At 41.2% G+C, this 24,617-nt stretch overlaps 2 protein-coding genes across 2 annotated transcripts; both read right to left on the bottom strand.

The window, feature by feature from the left end:
- Positions 1 to 15,996: 15,996 nt before the first annotated feature.
- LOC113769201 lies at positions 15,997 to 19,716 on the bottom strand. Its single transcript, XM_027313667.1, has 3 exons — positions 17,554 to 19,716; positions 17,095 to 17,499; positions 15,997 to 16,002 (listed from the first exon to the last, which is right to left on the bottom strand). The coding sequence occupies exons 1-3, from the start codon at positions 19,714 to 19,716 to the stop codon at positions 15,997 to 15,999; spliced, it is 2,574 nt and encodes an 857-aa protein (XP_027169468.1).
- A 966-nt stretch (positions 19,717 to 20,682) lies between these two features.
- On the bottom strand, positions 20,683 to 22,380 carry LOC113769200. Its single transcript, XM_027313666.1, has one exon. The coding sequence runs from the start codon at positions 22,378 to 22,380 to the stop codon at positions 20,683 to 20,685; it is 1,698 nt and encodes a 565-aa protein (XP_027169467.1).
- Positions 22,381 to 24,617: the final 2,237 nt, after the last annotated feature.

Raw genomic sequence — 24,617 nt, 5'->3', positions numbered from 1 at the left:
GGTTAGCTAAATATAACGCCCAACTGGACTGTAAAACGAAAATAGTTGAATTTCGCATTCCTGGCGAGGCAACCTTAAGGTTAGATATAAGGGGTAGGTTAGCCTCATCTGCTCTCCTTTCAGGCATTCGAGCTAGGAAACTGATAAGTAGAGGGGCGCAAGGATTTTTGGCCTTCTTAATTAACACCCCTACGGATAAGTTAAAGGTAGAAGATGTAGCCATAGTGAGGGACTTTCCGGATGTTTTCCCTGATGAGTTAGTGGCTTTACCTCCGGAAAGAGAGATAGAATTCCGAATAGATCTTTTACCTGGAACCGCACCTATCTCCAAAACCCCTTACCGAATGGCGCCTGCAGAACTTAAAGAGCTTAAGTTGCAATTACAAGACCTTTTGGAGCGGGGATTCATCCACGAGAGTGAGTCTCCTTGGGGAGCTCCGGTCCTATTCGTGAAGAAAAAGGATGGAACTTTGAGGATGTGTATTGACTATAGGGGGCTGAACAACGTGACGATCAAGAATAAGTATCCACTGCCCCACATCGACGAGTTGTTTGACCAGCTGCAAGGAGCAGTGGTCTTCTCGAAGTTGGACCTCCGACAGGGTACTACCAGTTGTTGATTAGGAAGGAGGACATTCCGAAAACTGCCTTCAACTCGAGATACGGGCATTACGAGTTCGCCGTTATGCCCTTTGGATTGACTAATGCTCCCGCCGCCTTCATGGACCTAATGCATAGGGTTTTTAAACCCTATCTAGACCGGTTTGTCGTGGTGTTCATTGACGACATTTTGGTCTACTCCAAGTCACGCGAGGAGCATGAGAAGCATTTGAGAATGGTGTTGCAGACCTTGAGGGAACATCAGCTATACGCCAAGTTTAGTAAATGCGAGTTCTGGTTGGAGAGAGTAGCGTTTCTAGGGCACGTGATCTCTCACGAAGGTATTTCGGTGGATCCAGCGAAGGTTGAGGCCGTGACAAATTGGAAAAGGCCAGAAACTCCCACGGAGATTCGCAGCTTTCTAGGGCTAGCTGGGTACTACCGACGGTTTATTAAAGATTTTTCCAAACTGGCAGGACCTTTAACTGACTTGACAAAGAAGCATGGCCAGTTTATCTGGAACGGCCGATGCGAAACAAGTTTTCAAGAATTAAAGAAAAGATTGACCATGGCTCCAGTACTGGTCTTGCCCAATGGAATGGACGGGTTTGTAGTATATGCGGATGCGTCGCGAGAAGGACTGGGATGCGTTTTGATGCAGAACCGGAATGTGATTGCTTTCGCCTCTAGAAAATTGAAGCTTCACGAGCAAAACTACCCGACTCATGATCTAGAATTAGCTGCAGTGGTGTTTGCTCTGAAAAAGTGGAGGCATTACCTATACGGGGTGACCTTCGAAGTGTTTTCGGATCACAAAAGTCTTAGATACCTTTTCTCCCAGAAGGAATTAAACATGAGGCAACGAAGGTGGATGGAATTTCTGGAAGATTACGACTGTACGATCAATTACCATCCGGGAAAGGCAAATGTGGTAGCAGATGCCTTGAGTCGTAAGGTGCAAGTAGCAGGGCTAATGATTAAGGAGTGGGGTTTGTTAGAATCCGTGTGCGAGTGGAAACCCTGTCTAGGGAGCCATAAGGTGATATTTGGCAATGTTAGGGTTACCTCCACTCTACTGGAACGTATTAAAGAGGCACAAAAAGAAGATTTGATGGTACAGAAATGGAAAGAGAAAGTGGATAAGGGAGAAACTACGGACTTCAATTTGAGTCCTGAGGGTATTTTAAAGTACCGAAACCGAGTGGTGGTACCAAAGGATGAGGCATTGAAAGCAGAAATTCTGGAGGAAGCTCATAGATCTAAGTACACAATCCATCCGGGTAGCAGCAAGATGTATCAAGACCTGAAAGGAACCTATTGGTGGGACAATATGAAGAAGGAAATCGCGCAATATGTACAAAAATGTCTCATTTGCCAGCAAGTGAAGGCAGAGCATCAAAAACCATCGGGTCTGTTACAACCCTTGGAGATACCCGAGTGGAAGTGGGAAAACATTACCATGGACTTCGTTTCCGGTTTACCGAGGACGCAAAGAGGACACGATGCCGTTTGGGTGATCGTTGATCGATTAACCAAGTCGGCCCATTTCTTGCCGGTGAACATGAAGTATTCAATGGACAAGTTGACTCGACTGTACATGGATGAAGTAGTAAGATTACACGGTGTTCCTGTGAGCATCGTTTCCGATCGGGATCCACGATTTGTATCACGGTTTTGGCAGAAATTTCAAGAAACCCTGGGGACGAAACTCAACTTGAGCACGACCTATCATCCTCAGACGGATGGCCAGTCAGAACGGACGATTCAGACTCTCGAGGACATGCTACGAACGTGCATTCTGGACTTTGGAGGCAATTGGGGTCAGCACATGACCTTAGTCGAATTTGCATATAACAATAGCTTCCATTCGTCAATTCAAATGGCTCCGTATGAAGCTCTCTACGGACGCAAGTGCCGCTCACCGATTTACTGGGATGAAGTTGGTGAAAAGAAAGCACTAGACCCGGCAACCATTCCATGGATGGAAGAGGCTCAAGAGAAGGTCAAGTTGATAAGGCAACGAATCCAAACTGCCAAAGTCGCCAAAAGAGCTACGCGGATAATCGAAGAAAAGACTTGGAGTTTGAAGTTGGAGACCATGTATTTCTTAAGATCACACCTTTACGAAGTCTTACAACGGGCAAAGGAAAGAAACTTCAACCGCGGTACGTCGGACCCTACAAAATCCTTCAGAGGGTTGGAGCGGTCGCGTATCGATTGGAACTGCCATCCAGTCTATCTCGAATTCACGATGTATTTCACGTCTCGATGCTAAAGAAGTACCATCCTGACCCATCTCATGTTTTACAACCGGAGGATATCGAAGTAGATGAATCACTGGCCTACGAAGAGAAACCGGTTCAAGTACTCGATCGAAAAGTCAAAGAGCTCAGAAACAAGAAGATTCCGCTAGTGAAAGTGCTATGGAGAAACCACGGAGTGGAGGAAGCTACTTGGGAGATGGAAGAGGAAATGCGAAAGAAATACCCAAACCTTTTCGGGAATTAAGGTGAGAAATTTCGAGGACGAAATTCTTTTAAGGGGGGGAGAGTGTGAGAGCCCGTAAAACCCTAATTATTTTCCTAGGGTTTATTCCCCTTTAATTGCATAATTTTGCATTTTCTGGCTTAGAAATATTTTCTGAGAGGATTTTATGAGCAATTATAGTTTTAAGATGATTTTTCTAGCATTGGCGAGTTTTTAGAAAATTAAGGATAAATAATGGACGTGGGACCCACTAGTGCGAAAAGTTCGGAAAAAATTCGGCCAATAAGGTTAAGTTTCGGATACTGTTTAAAATTTATCGGGTGTTAAGAGATAAGTAGTGTGTGTGTGAAGTGATTGATGTGAGAGAGAAAAGAAATGATAAGATTGCATTTAATGTAGTGCCACTTGTCACCATGTCATTAGTCTTACTTTAAGAGTTACTATTCACCTTTTGACATTTTTTGACTTTTGACCCAAATAAGTAAATATCTTCAAAAAAATTCACAAAAAATTCTCTCATTTTCTTCCTCCATGGCCGGCCCTCCCTAAGCAAGAAGAAAGACAAAACTCTTCAATATTCTAGCCAACTCCAAGCTCAAATCAACTAAACCACTTGCTTAACTTAGTTCTTACTCCATAAATTTCTTCCTTCTAGTGCTAGCAAGTTGTTTGGTGAACTTTGTTTGAAGAGCAAAGGTGTCCTACATCCCTCTCTCTCTTGATCTCTTGGTAAGTGTTGCTTGAACACCCTACTACCTTCAATAATGGTTACATGATGCTTAGAAGTGGCTTAAGTGGTTGAAAATGTGGTTTATCTCTTGGTTTGGCTTGTTATGGTGAAGTTTTTATTTTATTGGGAATTTTTCTGGTTTAATATGATCTTGATGTTGGGGGCTTGTATGATGAATTGTAATGGTTGGAAATGGCTCTAGTGGATGTCAAATGTGGTTAAATGCAACTAATTTTGGATTTGGATGGAAAATTGGCAAGTTAGGGTTTGAAAGTCCCCAATTCTGTCCGGTTTTAGATCACTAGGTTAGAGGCCGAATTAGACTTTGCTCAAAACATGAAAGTTGTAGGTATTGATGTGATGGAGATGCCTGTAAAATTTCAGGTCATTTGGATTAGTGTAGAATGAGTTATGACGAAATTACTGTAGCTGTTCTGCTTTGGACAGAATGCGAAAACTGCGATAGTGATTGGCCATTTTGACTGGTTTTGGTTTGGATTTTGAAGTTGATGTCTTCTGATGAAATGTAGCTGAATGTCTTAGCTAACGTATGCCTTTGGAATTTCGGCATTTGGACTTGTATGGACTGAGATATACCGATTACAGTTTTCTGCGTTTTGCGAACCTGTTTTAGGAATTCTGGGTTAGTATTTGGCATTTTCGACCTAGTTAAGCTAGGAACTGGATTGAGTGGTCTTCTACATTATTGTAGCCCTGTTCCATAGCTTCGAAACGGTGGGTCTTACACCCCCAACCGATATTTGTAGTGAGAGTTGTACCATTACCGCATATAAGTGTAAAACAGTTTTTCCTAATCGGGGCCAAGACTATTGCTAATTTTAATTTCTGGTTTGCTATCGTGTTCATTTATGCATATGAAACCCTATTGGGGTTGTGTTTAGCATTGTTTGGTGACTCGTTCTCGAGTCTCATTGTATGTGTTACATGTTCTAGGGCTTGAAGGTAGTGCTCGACGGCTTGGTGATCACGGTGTATGAAACACCATTTTCTTACTTGGTGAGTATACTACTCACTTGATGGATTACTATGTGGCTTTGTTAAATGTTATGTGATGCCTTAATGGCCTACTTGGATATTGAAATTGATAAAGGTGAGGGTGTACTTGACCGCCCTCACCTCTTTTGTTATTGTCACTGATTGGTTACCGTTTTATTGCATTACTGGACTTGATATATTGGTTGGTAAATTCCATTTCATGGAAACCGAATTGATGTCGTTTGGACGATGTCCAACGGCCATACTGCATTACTGAGCTCAACTCCGTTTGGTAGTCAATTGGATCGAGCCGGCGAGGGCTTGGTCGTGAAGATTGAATTGCCACGGGGACTGTACTGGGGAACCTTGTGGTATGAGACCCTTGGTTCCGGTAAACTCGAGTATTACCAAAAGCTACTGAAATGGAGTGCGGGCCCGGTTGGGGTATGTTGGGTGGAAGGAATGGAAGTAAAGAGTTGTCTACGGTTTGGTATTTTAACATTGACGGAGAGTCAATGAGATTGGTTCAAGATTGCAAGCGTGGAAATGGGCTCTTGAGAGCCGACCGTATCCTTTTACCATTTTGCTTCATTGCTTATTTGTGCACTTTAAATGAAGGTTCATTCTTATATGACTTTGATTGCTTATTGGGTGGTATACCACTGGGCCTTGGCTCATTCCGTGTTATTTGTTTTCCTTACAGGAATATAAATGCTTTTTGAAAATGGACTGGATAGTCAATTGCCATACTGAGCTTGTACATGTCTTTTGTATCGCTCTCGAAGTGAAACCCTAATGTAACGGGTTCATTTCCTTTTGATAGGCAAATCGAATGTGTACTCCTTAATGAATGGTTGGCATGCCATTATGGATGTAAATGATGATTTCCATTGTATATATATGTTTATATGTTGAATTGATGTTTGGATGAACTTCGGAGCGAATCGGCTTTCAAACGGCAAAAAGAAAAAAAATTTGGCAAAAGCTCACTGGCCTGAATCCGGCCAGGAATCCGGCCAGAATCTGGCCGGATTGAAGGCCGGATTGCCTGAGGAAAATTGGAAACCCGGCCAGTTGCTCACTGGCCGGTATCCGGCCAGACAATCCGGCCGGAATATTGGCCGGATTGCCGGCCGGATTGGGTGGAACTTTTGAAAAAAATTCGAGATGCTTACTGGACAGTATCCGGCCAAGAATCCGGCCGCTAATCCGGCCAGATTCCGGCCGGATTCTGGCGTGTCCAGCACTATTCATTTCGGTTTTCAATTTTTGTTTTTTTTTATTTTGTGTTTTCTGACTTGTTTGCGCGCAATGGTATGTTCCGGAACGTTATAGAACGACGTTAACTGTACCGTAGTCCTGGCGAGAGCTGGGCAGGCAGTCCGCTAACCCCTTTGGTTCGCCTTAGGGGAAGGTGGGGCTGTCACACTTACATTCATGCGCAAGTAACATTTCAATCATTAAATCCTTGAAAATTGCACAGTTATTTAGGTCGAGTGCGATAAAGTACACACTCGCCTAGGAAGCTCGTTTTGGAAATCATTAAAAGCACTTAACACATTAGCAAATGATAACAACAAGCCATAGAATCAAATAAGGAACACTCACCTAGAAATGCAAAATATCGTGCAAAATATCCTTCCGGATATTGCCCTTAATCACCAATGAAACCTAAGGTTGAACAAGAGAACATATTACAGTTTATCGAGCAAAACATTTAAGGGAAACAAAGAAACCCGACTAATTAAGAGTAACACGTGTAAATATGACTTTCAAGTAAGAAGAGGGTTGTTTGAACCCAATGATGAAAATCATGTTTTAAAATGGAAAACCGGTCATGGTATTGGCCAAACAAAAGTATACAAGTTCAAATAGAAACCTAGCCCTCGGGCGAAAATTTGGGCAGCACGCCCTTTGTGTTTACCTAATTTTCCAGCCATTTTGGCTTCATTATTTTTCCTCAACCACAACCCAACATCACACATAAGCAATTCAAGTCAAGAGCCGTTCCATAGGCTCACAATATCATAAGAATAAGAAATACAGTAATAACAAGTGCAGAAATTCAATTTAGCCAAAGACAGATTTGACGTATGAAAGCGGAAATAACTTATCCGAGGCTACGCTTATCGGATTAAGACGCAACCTATGCCGTTTCGAAGCTAAGACTCAGGGTTACAATGTTCATGAAGGTCACTTAGTCCAGTTTCTAATGTAACTTGGTCAAATTCTCGAATTACTAAACCAGAAACCAATTCATCGGCTGTTTAAACGCAGAACACTGTAATGGACATAACTCAGAGTACACAAGTCCGAATCAGGTGTTCTTAGAGGTATTTGAAAGGTAATTCAGAATGTTACAACTTTCATGTTTTGACAAAACACTAAATCAGAATGGATCCTAGTCAAAAAACGCGATAAACTGGACTTAACTGGTGAAACGGACTGCTGGGAAATACTTAGAACAGTAAGGGTATTTTGGACTTTTCACTTCCCACGTTGCTCCGATTGAGCTGAAATTTTGTAGGTACCTATAAAATTCCATTCTCTACAACTTTTCTTCTTTGATCTAAGGCCAATTCGGCCTCTAACACACAGATACAAATTCGGACAGAATGTTGGGAAAATTTTCCAGATTCTGGAATTTTGAGTTTCTAGTGCAACTTTCCTTAATTTCTTGGTCTAATCACTACCACAACACCCTATAAAACTTCAATTGCAACATATAAGCATCTTACAACAATTTGGGCAGAATTTCCACAAGCCCTAGTTCATCAAATAAATTGGGGAAAACTTCTAAAACATGCTAATCATCCATGATTCCACCACAAAATCAAACTACTAAGCTTAATTTAACAAAATTGAAAGCAAAACTTAGAGAGATAAACTCTCTTACCTTGAATAAAGGTCACTACAAGTAGCCCAAGCTTTCTCCTTCAAAAAACTCACCACAACTCACTCAATAAACACTCAAGGGTGCCTTTAATCGGTTTAGTTCCTTTGTTTCCTCACTTTGTGACTTGATTCAAGAAGAAATGGAGAAGCTTTTCTCTTGTTTTTGCTCTCTCTCTCTCACGGCTCTTCAGCAAAAATAATGAGGAAGAATGGTGCAATTTTGGGGATAAGAAGGTTGGACAATGTCTTGGTCAATGGCCTCTAATGGTGTGACACTTGTCACAACCCTTACCAAGCAAAATTTCCTTTTCTTTTCTTGTATTTTCAGCCTCTAATTTCGGTCAAGCTTAGCTGGAATTTAGGAGATATTTTGCTCAAATATCAATAAGCTTGCATGGTAAGAAAGTGGTGGTCAAGTGGTGCGTTCAACCGGTAGTGCGCGGGACCCGCCGGATCGCGCCGTTTTTCTTAAAAACTCACGTACTAGGGTTTTTTCTTCCCATTCACTAACCTTATATCATTGCCACTAGTCACATATTATTTCTCACTTAAAAGTCACTTTTAATCCCCAAATTAATTCTTACTCTGTACCGAAAATTCATCCGGCGAAAAATCGCGAAAACCCTAATTTCGCTCCAAACTTGAAACCGAAGCGTAAAACCCTATTTTCTAGGTTTATCTACACTTAATGTGAAATATTTGGGTAGTGGCCTTTGACAAATACTAATTTTCAAATAAAAGGTTATTTTTGAGGAAAAATACAAGGAATTTGCGAGTCCTCACATAATGAGAGGTCTTGCTTGGCATACTCGTGGAGTATCACCTTATAAATATCTTGCGGGCCCGGGAGGTGCATGGTGGACGGAGGGAAGTAAGTGGTGATCTATGGAATGAAAATACCGACCCGATTGACGGAGTGTCATCGCGGGAAGGTATACGAATGACATTGGCAAAGAAAGTGGAAATTAACTCCTGAGAGCTCCGATATCCTTGAATTGTTTCTGTTTACTTTTCCGCTCTAATTGTTATTTATTGCCATATTGATGTTTTACTTGTTAAATTAGGGTTGTTACTTGATCAATGTGCTTTCATGTGTGTTCTTGGCCTCACGAGCGTTTTGCTCACCCTGTAGATTTGTTTTCCTTAACAGGTTTGGGCTTGGAATGAGGTTCGGAGGAATTTCTCTTTTGTGTACTCATGTAATAGGGTTCAAACTCTTTTATCTAGACTTTTGGATATTGTATATTTTGGACTGTATTATGGAAATCCGATGTAAGGATTGGGTGATTGTTAAAAATCATTAAGTTTGAACGCTTCTACTCTACTTGTATGTGTATTTGCTGGTTATCGACTTTTAGAACCGTTATAAGCTTGAATAGAAATTGCTTGAGTCCTGGCGAGAGTTGGGTAGGCGTCCTGCGGATATCCTTTGGTTCACCTTGGGAGAAGTGGGGCGTCACAGTTGGTATCAGAGCGCTAGGTTAGAGATCTATATGGGAGACATATTAGATACTCTACCCTTAAGACTTGAAACCGGATAGTTAAGTTATACCTTAAGGGGTATTTGGGGCATACTAGTGATTGAGTTAGGCATGCATAAACGACATCCGAACTGGATAGTGATTTAATTTCTAACCCGAAAAGTGCTATTATTTTGCAGGGATGGAAAACAGAAATGGAGTTCTGGCAGCTAACGGGAATGGCCATGCGAATGGTCACGTAGTGCCTCCTTGGCCTATCTACTACCGAGCGCTAGCTGGGGGAGCTCGAGTACGCTATTCCCCATCTGACAGATATCCCCGATGTTCGTGTAGGGTGACCTTTGCCTACCCGAACCACCTTGTGCTTGCTTTGGACGACGAGCATCGTTAATTAGTGGATCTTAATCGGGATTTACAGGCTGAGGTGGATGAGTTTAGACAGATGGTTAGCACTCAGGGTGAGAGAATTGCTGAGCTAGAGGAGGTACTCGAGGGCGAGGTGGCCACATCTGCAGTGGTTCGTGAGGAGCTCCAGAGTACTAGGGCTCGACTTACTAGGCTGAGAGAGGAGGTCCGTAGTCGGGCTTCCGACATCTTGACTGATGCTACTAGGCTAGTGGATGAGGCGATGGAGGTAGTCCAGAGCCCTGAGGAGGAGGAGGATCCTGAGGAGGAGATTCCTCCTGATAGTCCTACTGTAGACCAGGTCAAGATTGATTGACCTTTCTTTTGACCTTTTTGACTAGTAAAGCTAGAATTAGCAGGGGTGATGCTAAGTGCTGAGGCCATTATATTTTGCATGACTGTGTGGCTTACTTTTGAAGCACTTGCTTTTACTTTAGTCTTCTGTGACTAAAAGTACTCTTGTGGCACCTGTGTGCTATATTTTTGTGACTACCCCATGACTTGCTAATTGTATGAACTTGATATGCTAATAATGTAAATTATTGTTATTTTCAATGTTTTCTTGATTGGTTCCTGCTTTCTACTCTGCATCGCATAATTTATTTATTTCTTGCACTAGGCACGCCTAAGTTATGGAAGGACTAAGTGTCGCGCCCCATTTTTTTATAAGGAAAATAAATAAATAAATGGTTTGAAAAGTGAATTCTTTATTTGAAAAATGAATAAAAAGCACGGGTCTAAATGGGACTTGAAAATGCGACGTTTTGACCCAAAATATTGTTTAAAAAGGGTTTATTGAATGAAAAATGGAGTCGCCACTTGGTATAGGGTTAAGGTGTACCAAGTCACCTAAAAATAAAATTTTAAGGAAAAAATGGAAAAAACCCTTTTTAAACGACTCCAAATCTACGTAAATCAAAGAAAAAGGTTCGGGAGTCACGTTTGACGAAGGGGAAGGCAAGGATAAAAATCCAAGGCACCCCTTCGACCTAGCCAAGGCTAGTTGCGTGATTTAGTCAAGGATTTTCTTATTTTTAACCAAAAGATTTATCACATTTGGATGTACTATATGAATGCAAACCTTAGACCTAGGGGGTGTCGGGGGCAAAATTTCTCTTCAAAGCTTGAGTGGTGCCAATCACATTAATTGTGATGCCCAATAATGACTCTTTGGAGAGGTCACGAATAATGCAAAAATATGAGACTCTAAGAAGAGGAAAAGGATGAAATAATTATAGAAATATACATGTCTTAAAGGAATGCATCATGTCGGGTGCGGGGGACTAATGTTCGTGACTCAATTTTCCCTTTTAATAGAGGGAATATGAGCGTGCTAAGGCTAGAAAAGCCAAACTCGTCCATATCCCATATCCAAGGGGCTTTTCCTAATCTAATCAAGCAAATGCACTACCCTAATCCTAAATCTAAAAATGGAATGCAAGTCTAATGTTATGTAACATACAAAGGGGCATATATAGATAAGGAAATTAGGGAATAGGGAATATAAATAGAAGATCATACAAAATGATAAAAGGCCCTAAAAAAAGTGAAAATATGCATGAGATGGAGTGATTTTGTCATGCAATCATGATCTAACGCGCGAGGGGCTCCTAAGGGTCTAGCATTGGACTAGCCCACATCTACGCTCTCTCGCAAGCATTGGATTTGCAAGAGCTCGAGTGGACAACCATGACTAGCATTGGACTAGCCACGGTTACGTGCATTTGCATCCATCATACCCACATATAAATAATATGCATAATTAAAGCAAGTAGACATGTGAGCACGTAATTCACATAACACATAAGCATGCATATCTAGATGCCAAAACCTAAGAAAGCGATTAAACACATAGCACATAAACATGCAAAACACACAAGGCAATTAAGGCCCTAACTATTACATTTTAGGGGGGAAGGCCTACTACAATCTAAAAGGGGAAATGGAAGGAATAAAGCAATTAAATCCCTAACTATTACAATTTTGGCATTCGAGTGCCTCCCAAATGATAAAATTGAAGCCCAAAAATAAATATATGAAATTAAAACGACTAAAGCGAATAAATAAATAAAATGAAAACATTCAAAAGGCATGCAATTAAACACATAAATCACATAAGTACACATAGGGTCAAATAAAGTGCAAATAAAGGGTTAGCGTGTACCTCCCTTGAAATGGTGTCCCTAATGAGGCGAAATTACTAATTTACCCTCCAAAATAATAAAAAGGTCAAGGTACCACTTTAATTATCAAATAAATCAGAAAAAATGGAAATAAACACTAAATTGAATCACTCAAAACATTCCAAGGAAAGTAAACTACTCGTATTTAACCAATTAAGTCAAACAAAGACCCAATTGAAAGATTAAAGAAGTTTAAAAGGCCAATTTATTATTATTATAAATACTAAGGGTCTAAAAAGACATAAAATAAAAATTAAGAATCTAAGGTGAAACATACCAAATCAAAAGAGAAAATTCACAAAAATAAATGAAAAGCAATTTGCTAGGATTAAATAGCAAAATTCAAAATTTCACTAAAAAAGTTAAAGCTAGAAATTATCAAGAATCATTGAATCCTTAAATCCTTAAATTCCTAGATAATCTGTCCAAAAGCATATTAAGGCATACCAGAGAAAAAGAAATGATGTTAAAGGGACACAATAATTCACATTTTCCAATTTTTTCGGCCATGGTAGAACAAAAGAAAACTTGACGGGTTAGAATGTGATTTTCCTGAAGTTTTGCATGCATGCAAACGAATGCCAAAGGCTTCTTTACTTCTGCAATTTTCTGCTGCCACTTTCGTAGCTTGTAGTAACCCAGAAAAATGGCCAAAATTTATAAACAAAACCCATGGTGATCACACAAACAAGGTGAGGAAATTCAACTTCATGGGCTGTTATAGGACCAAAGCAAAGCAGCAAATTATGACAAAAAAAATGCAGCTTTCTTTCATTCAAACAAGAATCCCAAACTCTCATCTTAACAGCATACCAATGATGAAAGACTTCATGGGCTAGATTAAAGCAATGAAAATGATCCAAAGCACAGAGCAAAGAGGAATCGTTCGAGACTTCATGCATCCGAAAAAGGGACTATAAGCACCAGTAGTTTTATAATGCAACTAAATGTGAAATTGCAGCAGAGGCGAAATGACACTCACGGCAAACATTTTTCTACTTTTCCCCATAAAACTTCAGATGTTGACACACAGATCAGAAGGAAAACCATGCGGCTCTAGCAAAATTTCTGAAGCTTATCTGATGCTTTACCATTTAGCAGTCTCACGCGACAGTAACATGCAAACAAAGAAAAACTATGACAACTAGCAAGTTTGAACTCATTCATGGGTTCATTTCTGCAAATGTTTCAGCTTCTATATGCGCAGGAAGACGACCATGAGCATGAACTCAAAAGAAACGTGTAAGCCTGTCTACTGATTCCACAAAACTCAACTCAAATCACTTTGAACCAAAACAACCAAATCATGATATAAAACCATAGCTACGGTTGCTGCCTTTCCCGCAACTAAAGAAATTTTTGCAACCTCTGAAGCTTTGAGTTTTCAGCAACCGTACATAACAGGCACATACCAAACCATAATCCGACACAACAGACAGTAAAATTTCTGGGTTTCCGTCCCTCACAACCCAGCCCAAAGATTCTAAGTATAGAACGATCAAAGCTGCAAACTTTTCTGCAGCTTTGTTCGGCCAAGACCCAACCATACAGGAGCTAACTCATTACCCCAACACCAGATTTAACGTTACCCAAATAAGAACCATCAATCGTATTGAAGCCCAAACAGAACCAGTAAACAGCAAGGGAATGCAAGCAAACGATTAAAGAAAGTAGCTTTCAACTATAAAAGGGTGAATACAATACCTTAATCAAAGAATGGAACGTGGGATGGCCAAGAAAAGGCTCGAATGATTCTTTCAGATGTTCGAAGGAATGTCAGATGATGATGAATGAAGGCCCAGTCGCTCCTCTCCTGCAACCTCCAGCCGAAGATCCTTCTTGCTCCTTCTTCGCTGTCCTTTCCTTTTCAAGAAAAACCCCCGTCGCCTTCTGTTTTTTTTTCTCTACCCTACAGCCGCCAATGACCCTCTCTTCTTCAGATTTTCAGTCCCTCGGTGCTCTCTCTGTCTCTCTCACGCTATTCTCTCAGCCCTCAAGCTCTTCCTCACTCTCGGCTCTTGCCATTTTTCTCTTTTCTTCACCGCTGTTTTCTCAAAACCTTTTCCAGCTCTCCCTTTTTTTTTTACCCTAGCCGTCAGTTCTACTCTCCCTCTGGTTTCTTTTCTAATTTCCTCACTCAACTAGCCGTCCACCTCCCAGATCCCCCTTTTCTTGCCGTCCCTCTTTCCTTTTATATGGCCCTAGAAAACTAAACCCTCTCCACGATGGTTTGGATGAAGTCGGTTGCATTTTGGGGAACCATCTGATGGTTCTTAATGCTCAACCATTGAGATTTCTGGATTAAGCCAGGTGGTCTGTACTGTGATCATCGGACGGAGCCAACCCAAGGCCAAATGGCCGAGAACTGCGGCTGCAATTCTTTTCTGCTACTGCCGAAACCAAAACGTGGACTTTTCCCTTTTTTTTTTCTTTTTTTTTTCAATCACCTAACAATAACAATAATACAAAAATAACAATTTAAACAATTAGTAACCAAAAGATAAAAAGTAAAAAGCTGAGATTTTCCTCTTTTTCTTTTTTCTTTTCTCTCTCTTTTTTTTCATAAAAAGAAATAAAACATATTTTTTGTAATTTTCTCTTTTGGAAAATTTTATGCTAAGAAGTCTTACAATAAAAGATAAATAGCTAAAAGAGTAAAAATGAATACAGAATAAAACTAAAATAAAAATGATAGACAATAATAATCTATAAATACTAAAATGCTTATACAAATGCTAAAAATCTAAGAACTAAAATCATGGAATTAAGAGAACCATTACTAAAAATAAAAATAAAATTAGGATAAAAATTATTTTAAAATTTGGTGTCTACAGTTTGCCCCTCTTTGTCTGAGTTTTGGAAAAACTTGAGACAAAGAAGTAGACACAAAATACTTACCTGTAAACTAGTCAAACGACCGCCGTTCTTGAAATGAGGATTGACCCCCTTTTGATGAGACTGGCTCGGATGAGAAAATTAAAAATGGACTGACCAAACAGAAAATTTAAAAGGGGACTGACCCCAACAGGATTTTAAATCGGGACTGACCCGAGGGGACTGACCCCAACATGAAATTTAAAATCGGGACTGACCCGAGGGGACTGACCCCAACCTGGAATTTTAAAATCGGGACTGACCCCAACATGAAATTCTAAAATCGGGACTGACCCGAGGGGACTGACCCCAACATGAAATTTAAAATCGGGACTGACCCGAGACAGCAATTTAAAATCGGGACTGACCCGAAACAGGAATTTTAAAATCGGACCCGAGACAGAAATTTAAAATCGGGACTGACCCGAGGGGACTGACCCCAACATGGAATTTAAAATCGGGACTGACCCGAGACAGAAATTTAAAATCGGGACTGACCCGAGGGGACTGACCCGAGGGGACTGACCCCAACATGGAATTTTAAAATCGGGACTGACCCGAGACAGCAATTTAAAATCGGGACTGACCCGAAACAGGAATTTTAAAATCGGGACTGACCCGAGACAGAAATTTAAAATCGGGACTGACCCGAGACAGCAATTTAAAATCGGGACTGACCCGAAACAGGAATTTTAAAATCGGGACTGACCCGAGACAGAAATTTGAAATCGAGACTGACCCGAAACAGGAATTTTAAAAACGGGACTGACCCGAGACAGAAATTTAAAATCGGGACTAACCCGAGGGGACTGACCCCAACATGGAATTAAAAATTGGAAAGGTTCCAGTATGCTTACCGTTTGGTTGTGCCTTTGATGAAGCTTGCTTGCAACTTATCCGATCCGTCTTTGTTTGCCGAAAAACTTTCCGATACCGACTCCAGTGTGAGATGTGATTGTTTCTCTCCATGCGTGAAATTTTCTGCAAAAGAGAAAGAATAAGGCAATTGCCACCATCATTTGACCCGGTCCCCTTTGAGAATCGTGTAAACATGAGTCTTTGATTCTTTCGTCAACTTTGGCTGTGGTATCTGATTTAGTTGGATTTACTACTTCAGAGACTTTCTAACTCTTCTCAGACCCACCAGGTATGCCTTTAGCCATATCATGAGATCGGTGTACCGGGCCCTACTGAATCACATCCATTTCCCAAAAGATGATTGAATCCAAAGTATGCTTTGCACAAATCACGGGGGTTGTCATTTATTGAAACTCAATGATGCATGTAAAAGAAATTCACATACTGTGCAGGTATGAATATGCGAAAAGGATGCAAACACGATCAATCATGCCTAAACCCATGAAAAAGTCATGAATACAAATAATTGAGAAAAATTGAATTTCATGAGAATGTAGTGGCAAAAGAATATTTATTCAGAGTGAAACACAGCTTTTGGCCAACAGATGTCGCATTCGAATCTCTGGATATCTTTGTTCCGGAATTCGATGTTGATGGAAGTGTTACAAAACGAAGAGAAATCCGAATGAACCAAGTCACCAGCTGCTCCTCCTCGTGCTTGTTCGTTGCAGGACCCTACCTTGGCGCCCTTTCGGGTTTTCACCAAAGTTGCCCCCACCCTTTTTGCTTTTTGTTTGTTTTTTTCTTTTCTTTCTTCTTTTTTTTTTTTTTTGAGGTGCCCTTTCGGGTTTTCACCTAAGGAACAATGGAGAAGCTCGACCATGATTGACTCAGGAGTGTGAGTTGAAAAATTGCTGGCATCAGTAAAATGCGCTTCCCTTATAAGTTTAGGTGAAGGCATTATGGACATCACCTGCCAGTGATTAGCGATCCTCCTAATAGAAATTCAGCAAGTGACGAAAGCCAGGATTTTGGGCTTTTGTAATGAGGTCAGGTGGGGTGTTTTCAAGAAAGGTTGAAGCTTGAAAGCAAAAATTTTAATGAAAAAACGTGAAATGACCTGAGATTGCATCATCTTAAAATCATCTCCAACTTTGAACGAAAACTGAGGAAAATTTGCCCCAGTTTGATTGGATTTCTCTCCTTGCATTTTTGCATTGCATTTTCCTTACCTTTGCATTTTTCTTTAGAAAAACTAAATTTGCCCCAGTGTGGGGTTTTCCTCTCTTATTGTTGTTTTTTTTTCTTTCTTTCTCACAATAAATCTGCCCCAATGTGGGGTTTGCAATTCTCAGGGGTTGCCAAACGAAAATTATTAGACTGATAGCTCAAAAGGGATAACTAGGGATTGAATGTTTCAAATGGGAAAGAAGATGGCCTGACTTGCATTTCATCCTTTGCATGAATTTCTAAAAGAAGTTTTGCGTAATCAAATGAAGAATTTCTTGCACATGTCCGAGTTGATAGGTTGAGGAAAAGTTTGTCCGTCCATTTCTGCCAGAATGAGGGCTCCGCCAGGTAGTACCTTTTGAACAATGAATGGCCCTTGCCAATTTGGAGCGAACTTGCCTTTGGCCTCATCTTGCACCGGCAAAATTCGCTTCAGCACTTTGTCGCCTTCCTCAAATGTACGCAAATGGACCTTCTTGTTGTAGGCCCGGGCCATGCGCTTTTGGTAACATTGGCCGTGACAAATGGCATTAAGCCGTCTTTCATCAATCAAAGAGAGTTGTTCATAACGCTGCTTTATCCAATCAGCCTCCTCCAACTTGGTCTCCATTAGAATACGCAATGAAGGGATATCGACCTCGACAGGCAGCACTGCTTCCATTCCATACATGAGCGAGTAGGGTGTTGCCCCAGTTGATGTTCGGATAGAAGTCCGATACGCCATTAGTGCGTAAGGGAGCTTGTCATGCCAGTCACGATGCTTTTCAGTCATTTTACGAATGATCTTCTTCAAATTCTTGTTTGCGGCCTCTACAGCTCCATTCATCTGCGGTCTATAGATGGCAGAGTTGCGATGTCTGACTTTGAACTGTTCGCATAGCCCGTCCACCATATCATTGTTGAGATTCTTGGCATTGTCTGTAATCAATGTTTCCGGCACCCCAAATCTGCATATGATGTGATCTCTTAAGAAATTCGCCACCACCTTCTTTGTCACATGCTTGAATGATTCCGCTTCGACCCATTTGGTGAAGTACTCAATTGCCACCAATATAAATCGATGCCCATTTGAAGCAGGAGGGTCAATTGTGCCAATCACATCCATACCCCATATTGAGCAGGGCCATGGAGCAATCATGCTATGTAACTCGGTAGGAGGAGCGCGTATGACGTCGCCATGCATTTGACATTTAATACATCTCCGGACAAAATCTATGCAATCGTGTTCCATTGTAAGCCAAAAATACCCGGTTCTCATGATTTTCTTCGCCAACAAATGTCCATTCATGTGGGGTCCGCAGACGCCGCTATGCACCTCCTTCATCATGTATTGAGCTTCATTTTCATCGACGCACCTTAAGAGGTTCAAATCTGAGGTCCTTTTGTATAATACCTCTCCATTTAAGAAAAACTTCGAGGCCATTCTGCGCAGCAAACCCTTGTCATTTGTACTAGCTTCCGGAGGGTAAGATCCGGTTTTGATGAATTCCTTAATATCATTGTACCAAGGACTTTTGCCAGATGTCTTGTCTATGACCCAACAATGAGCAGGCTTGTCTTGGAGTTGAATCCGGATAGGCTCGATTCCCAATTCGTCCGGATATTGTATCATGGAAGATAAAGTGGCCAAGGCATCTGCAAATGCATTTCGAGCTCGTGGGAGATGTCTGAATTCCAAACTTTGAAATTGTTTAGCCAAATTGAGCAAATTACAATGGTATGGCAGGATTTTTGAATCTTTGATTACCCACTGCTTCAACGTTTGGTGCACAAGTAAATCTGAATCACTAAAAGTTATTAACTCCTTAACCTCCATTTCCAAAGCCATTTTAAGACCAAAAATACATGCTTCATACTCGGCCATGTTGTTCGTGCAAGCAAATTGCAACTTAGCGGCTCCAGGGTAATGCCTCCCCTCCAGGGATACAAGGACTGCTCCTATTCCGACTCCAAAAGAATTAGCTGCACCATCGAAAAACAATCTCCATTCCGGGCACTGCTCGCTCATATCTTCTACGGCATCAACAAATAAAGCCTTTTCATCAGGGAAATAGGTATGGAGCGGTTGATAATCATCGTCCTTTTGATTTTCTGCCAAATGGTCGGCTATAGCTTGCCCCTTGATGGCCTTTTGCGAAGTGAAAACAATGTCAAACTCCGAAAGAATCATCTGCCATTTGGCTAGACGCCCAGTTGGCATCGGCTTCTCCAAGAGGTATTTCAAAGGATCGGAGCGGGAAATGAGGTAGGTAGTATGACTTAGCAGGTAGTGCCTTAACTTTTGAGCTGCCCAGGCCAAAGCACAGCAGCTTTTCTCGATAAATGAATAATTAGCCTCATACTGCGTGAATTTCTTGCTAAGATAGTAGATGGCTTGCTCTTTCCTTCCCGAGTCATCGTGCTGACCTAGAACACACCCTACCGCTCCGTCGAGCACAGATAAGTACATGATCAAAGGCCGGCCCAGTTTGGGTGGCACTAGGACCGGAGGCTGCAGCAAATAATCTTTAATCTTGTCAAAAGCTTGTTGGCATTCCTCATTCCAATGCAACGGCACATTCTTTTTTAACAACTTGAATAGTGGCTCACACGTCGCGGTTAATTGGGCAATGAATCTTCCAATGAAGTTAATCTTCCCCAAAAAGCTTTTCACATCTTTCTGCGTTTTCGGCACTGGCATGTCTCGAATTGCCTTGATCTTTACCGGGTCTATCTCTATGCCCTTCTTGCTGACAATGAAACCTAACAATTTACCAGCTGGTGCTCCAAAGGCGCACTTTGCAGGATTTAACTTCAAATTGTACTTTCGCAACCTTTCAAACAACTTCCTTAAATCCATCAAATGGTCCTCGACTTTCTTGGATTTGATTATAATGTCATCCACGTAGACCTCCATCTCCTTGTGGATCATGTCATGAAACAAAGTAGTCATAGTCCTTTGATAAGTAGCTCCGGCATTCTTTAAACCAAACGGCATTACTCGATAGCAAAAGGTGTCCCAAGGGGTGATAAAAGCAATTTTTTCTCTATCCTCCTAAGCCATTAAGATCTGATGATATCCAGCGAAACAATCACAGAAAGATTCAATTTCGTGTCCGGCAGTGTTGTCTAGAATGATATGGATATTTGGCAAATGAAAGTCATCTTTAAGGCTGGCCTTATTTAGGTCCCTATAGTCAACACAGACTCGCACTTCTCCATTTTTCTTTGGAACAGGGACTGGATTCGAGAGCCAAACAGGGTAATGGGATACAATGATAATATTAGTCTTAAGCTGTTTTTCAATTTGCTCTTTTATTTTGAGGCTCATATCTGGTTTGAATTTACGGGGTCTTTGCTTTACTGGTGGAAAATCGGGGTTTGTGGGTAATCTGTGCACCACTACATCAGTCGAAATGCTAGTCATATCATCATAAGACCATGCAAACACATCTCGGAACATAGACAAAAATTCGATCATCTCTTCTTTCTGCTTTTTGTTCAAATGAATGCTGATTTGTATTTCCTTAACCTCAGTCTCAGTACCAATGTTAACAACTTCTGTTTCTTCCAGGTTCAGTTTAGATTTCTCCTCATATTGTTCAAGATCTTTTGAAAAAGAATCAAACACTTCCTCACTATCACTCTCGCTCTGAAATCCGGATTCCATAACTTCCAAGTCGTGAGTGATATAGAGATTGTCATCATCAGATTCCAGAATAGTGATATCCAAAGAGTTAAATAATTTTACTTTTGGCCATCTGAAAGAATTAAGAAATTCGAGATAATAAGCAAATAGACACATGAATGAACGACATGATAAAACAAACTATGCACTTTCATAAAACTTCAAATCAAAACGGAAACAAGCTAAAACATAAGGGCAAAAGATACTTTCATTGAACTATTTACATATGCAAGAAAAGTTTTCATGAGCTTTAATAAACGACAACCCCCTGTAGATTTACCGAAACTCCTTTCGCACGGGGAAGTACTCGGCGGTCCAGTTGTGTATAGCTCCTTGGGGAATGTCTGGGAATTCGGCATCATCTGACGGGCCATTTTCGGATATTGCTCCCACAAACAAATGAGTCAGACTTGTCTCCACTTCGTCAATTGGGCTAAACCCTGATGTAATGACTTCAGCTGGCTTTGGAAAGGTATAGCGTAATGGCGGAATGTCTAAAGCACCTATCTTGCCTTCCTTTTCTGCCCTTTTGCGCGCTTTCATCTCTTGTATATCTCTGGCGGTCAGACGGAATCCCAAACCAAACAGGTCCTTCTTTTCGATGAGTTCCACAGGTTTCAACATGCCTTGCAAATTGCGTCCCAATCCCTTGTCAAATTCATATCCTCCGCGAATCATCTCCTTGGCCATCATGACACTGGCCGCTGGTAAAACCATTTTGTCTTTTGAATCCTCACTTGTTATCCAACTGACGGAGACAATATCAGTTGTACGGTAAGAAGACACTGAAGCATTTCGGTTACCATCCTCCTCAGGCTCGGAATCGGCAATTACAATGCAATCTTCTTCAGCAAAAATGGTGATCAGCTGGTCATTCACCACAAATTTCAATACTTGATGCAAGGAAAAGGGCACAGCGCCAGAGCTATGAATCCACGGCCGCCCAAGTAAAACATTATAGACACTAGGAAAATGCATAACTTGACAGGCTATCTGAAATTGAGCGGGCCCCATTTCAACCACCAAATTTACTTCTCCTATGGACTCCCTTTGGGCTCCGTCGAATCCTCTAACTACGGTCTCCGAAGGTTTCAATTTGACATCTTGTAGCCCTAACTTCACCAACGTGCTCCAAGGACAAATATTGAGGGCAGACCCATTGTCGATCAGTACTTTAGGCAATATTTTCCCATTGCACCTCACAGCTACATATAAGGCTTTGTTATGACCAATTCCTTCCGCAGGCAGCTCTTCATCAGAAAAAGTGATTTGTTTAGCAGCCAATACATTTCCAACTATGTGCGAGAAATTGTCAACCGAAATATCCTTGGGAATACGAGCCTTGGTCAACACTTCAAGTAATGCATCCCTATGCAAGTCTGAGGTGAAAAGCAAGTCCAGTATGGAAATTTGGGCAGGCATCTTGTTCAACTGTTCGACCACATTGTATTCGCTTCTCTTAAGCCTCTTAAGAAAATCCCATGTTTCTCTTTCGGTCACTGCGGGCTTGGTAGTCGGCTCACGATTGTTTACTTGAATTGGGGCGTTAGCAGTTGAGGGACTTGCGATCTTCCCTGACCTCGTAACAACAGACACTTTTTCCTTCAAAACTAGTTTGCCTCCAATTTGCAAAACGGGCTCACTATAATTCCACGGCACTTGTCGTAGACTTAAAACTGGCGCTTGTTCTGGGAATTCAATTATCACCGGTTCTAAGGCCGCACTTTCGGATGGAGTTAGGTCTAAAATGAAGGGCCTTTTGTCTTCCTCATACGATGCCTCCTCTATCACAAAAGGTTTCTCCATTATCCCACACACTTCTATCCCATTTGACATACTTCGAACAAGCTCTTCGAATTCCTCATTATCCATGATAACTCCAACAGTATCGGCGTGCTCCGGCAAGGGATTCTTGCTCACATTCGGTCCTTGCTCTTCTCTTTTCTTAATCACGATTTCCCCTGCTTCCACCATGTCTTGAACCTTATGTTTAAGGAGTCGGCAATTGGCCGTGGAGTGACCAGGCGCCCCTGAATGATAAGCACAAGTAACCTGTGGATTATACCCAGCTGGCACGCCATACGGGTAAGTTGGAGGGGGAATCACACCTATTTTACCGGCAGCCTTTAATTGCTCGTACAACTGATCCAAAGGCCTGCCAAGGTTAGTGAATGTTCGAGCACGATTTTGATTGTAGGTTTCAGTAGGTTGGGGATAGTTGTAGGTGGGTCTGTTTGATGGGGGAAATCTTTGAGGGTAAGGAGGTCGAGGACAAGTTTGTTGAAAGTTAGGTTGAGGTATTTGAAAAGGGGTCGTAGGCGGGTTAGCATAATTTGGGCGAGGTCGGGGGTACGAGATATTGGTATTGTAGACAGGGTAAGGACTTGGATAGTAGGGATAGGGTGAATATGTTGGTTTATGTTGAAATCTGGGTCTTGGCGTAGAGTTTTGATCCCATATGAAGGCAGTTTCCCCCTCTTTCTTTTTAAATTGCGGCTTTTTCCTGTAGACACCAAATTTTTAATTTATTTCATTTTTTACCCTTCGGCTATTTTTATTTTTATTTATTTATTTAGCTTTATTATTTTTCAGAAAAGAAAATGTCCACAGAAAGTTTTTTTTTCTTAATCATTTTTAAGTTTCAAGAAAAGGGGAACAAAAAAATGTAATTGATATTTTGAGAGTTTTAGTTTGTTTTTTTAATTTGTTTATAACTTGGTTTATTTATTTAAATTGATTTTGAAAAAATGAAAATGAAAAATGGATTAAAGAATGAAAAGAAAATATGTGAATATGTGTAGGCTTTGCATGCGGGACAAGTGTCCCTTTTATATTTGGACAACACATCACTTAGGAGGGGGGAGATTGAGACACTTGTAGGTTGAGGATATGAAAAAGGAAAAGGCAATGAAAATGAAAAAGGGGGGGACGGCTAGGTTTTGCGGGGGTACGAAAGGGCGAACGGAAAAAGGAAAGGAAGAAAGAGCGGGTGACGAGTGAAAATCTGGAGAAAAAGAGCTGGGGGCGGAAGTCTGAGAAAATAGAGTGGGGGCGGTGTATTTTGAGCAAGAAAAAGGAAAGAAAAACAGAAGAGCAGGGGAGGAGGCTGCGACAAAAGGAAAAAAAATAGAGTAAAAATGAGGGAGCGGCGGACGGATTGAGGACCGAAAAGAAACGAAAAGAAAAATAAGGGAGAGAGTAGGGGGCCGAGAGAAGAGAAAAACATCTGAGGGAAATTGGAAAAATCTGGGGGAAAACGGCAAAGGAAAATCTGCAAACTTGGGGAAGTTGCGGGCGAGAAAAAACAGAGATGAGGAAGACGATGACCGTTCATTCCCCAATCCTGATTCATCCACCCCTTGACACTGACGCCGACACTGAAGATGGAAAAATTCTGTTGGGAAAGCCGCCACTTAATCCAAAGCTTCCTTCAAACTCAAGGCCTGCCAAGTTGAGTCAGCAAACAAGAAAACAGAGGGCTTTCAAGACGGAAAGGAAAAGCAGAAAGGTTGGGCGGAGGAATTGCCGTTGTTTGCAGGCTCCTCAAATTGTTCATCAGTACCTACGAATCTGCATCAAGAAATCGCTATTTTCCTTCGTTGACTGAACGTGACAAGATGAAGCTTGAAAGGGAAACAGAGCGAAGAGGCAATCGGAGCCGCCGAAATCTCACCGAATCCACCATCATCACCTACGAAAGTTCACCAAGCAAGAGCACGGTAAGCTATTGGTCTGTTTCCGTCTTTAAATTTCAGTTCTTGTTCAACTTTGGAGTGGGTTTTCCGTGGTTTCATTTGGTGCAATTTACTGTTAATTGGCCTCATGCTTTTGAATACACATGCTGCATACGTTGATTGAGCTGAATGTCTTGGTTTCTGATCATTTTTGGGGCTAGTTATTGCTTTAGTTTGAGCAAGAATCTGGTAAAATTTTTAATGCCCATTTGCTGTTCGACAAAATGCCTGATTGAAAGTTTTAGTTGAAGGGTGTTTTGTCTGCATTTTTACGCATGAAAAAAAAAACCGGTCAAGTCGGCCAGTTCACTTCCTCGCATCTAAGAATTTTTATGTGTTGATGTCTTACATTTTTCTGCTCCTTATGCTTCCGGTCGAGTGAATTCGAATTGATGTTATGAGAGGGAGTGTTGTGAGTCTCATTGTTCGTTGAAATGGTTAGAAATTGAAACCAGATTTCTGGTTGCTGAAATGCTA

Source organism: Coffea eugenioides, chromosome 4 (genome assembly GCF_003713205.1).
Source record: "Coffea eugenioides isolate CCC68of chromosome 4, Ceug_1.0, whole genome shotgun sequence".
Classification (NCBI taxonomy): Eukaryota; Viridiplantae; Streptophyta; class Magnoliopsida; order Gentianales; family Rubiaceae; genus Coffea; species Coffea eugenioides.
The sequence above is the reverse complement of the archived record's forward strand: the minus strand, read 5'-3'. Positions and strand labels throughout refer to the sequence as shown.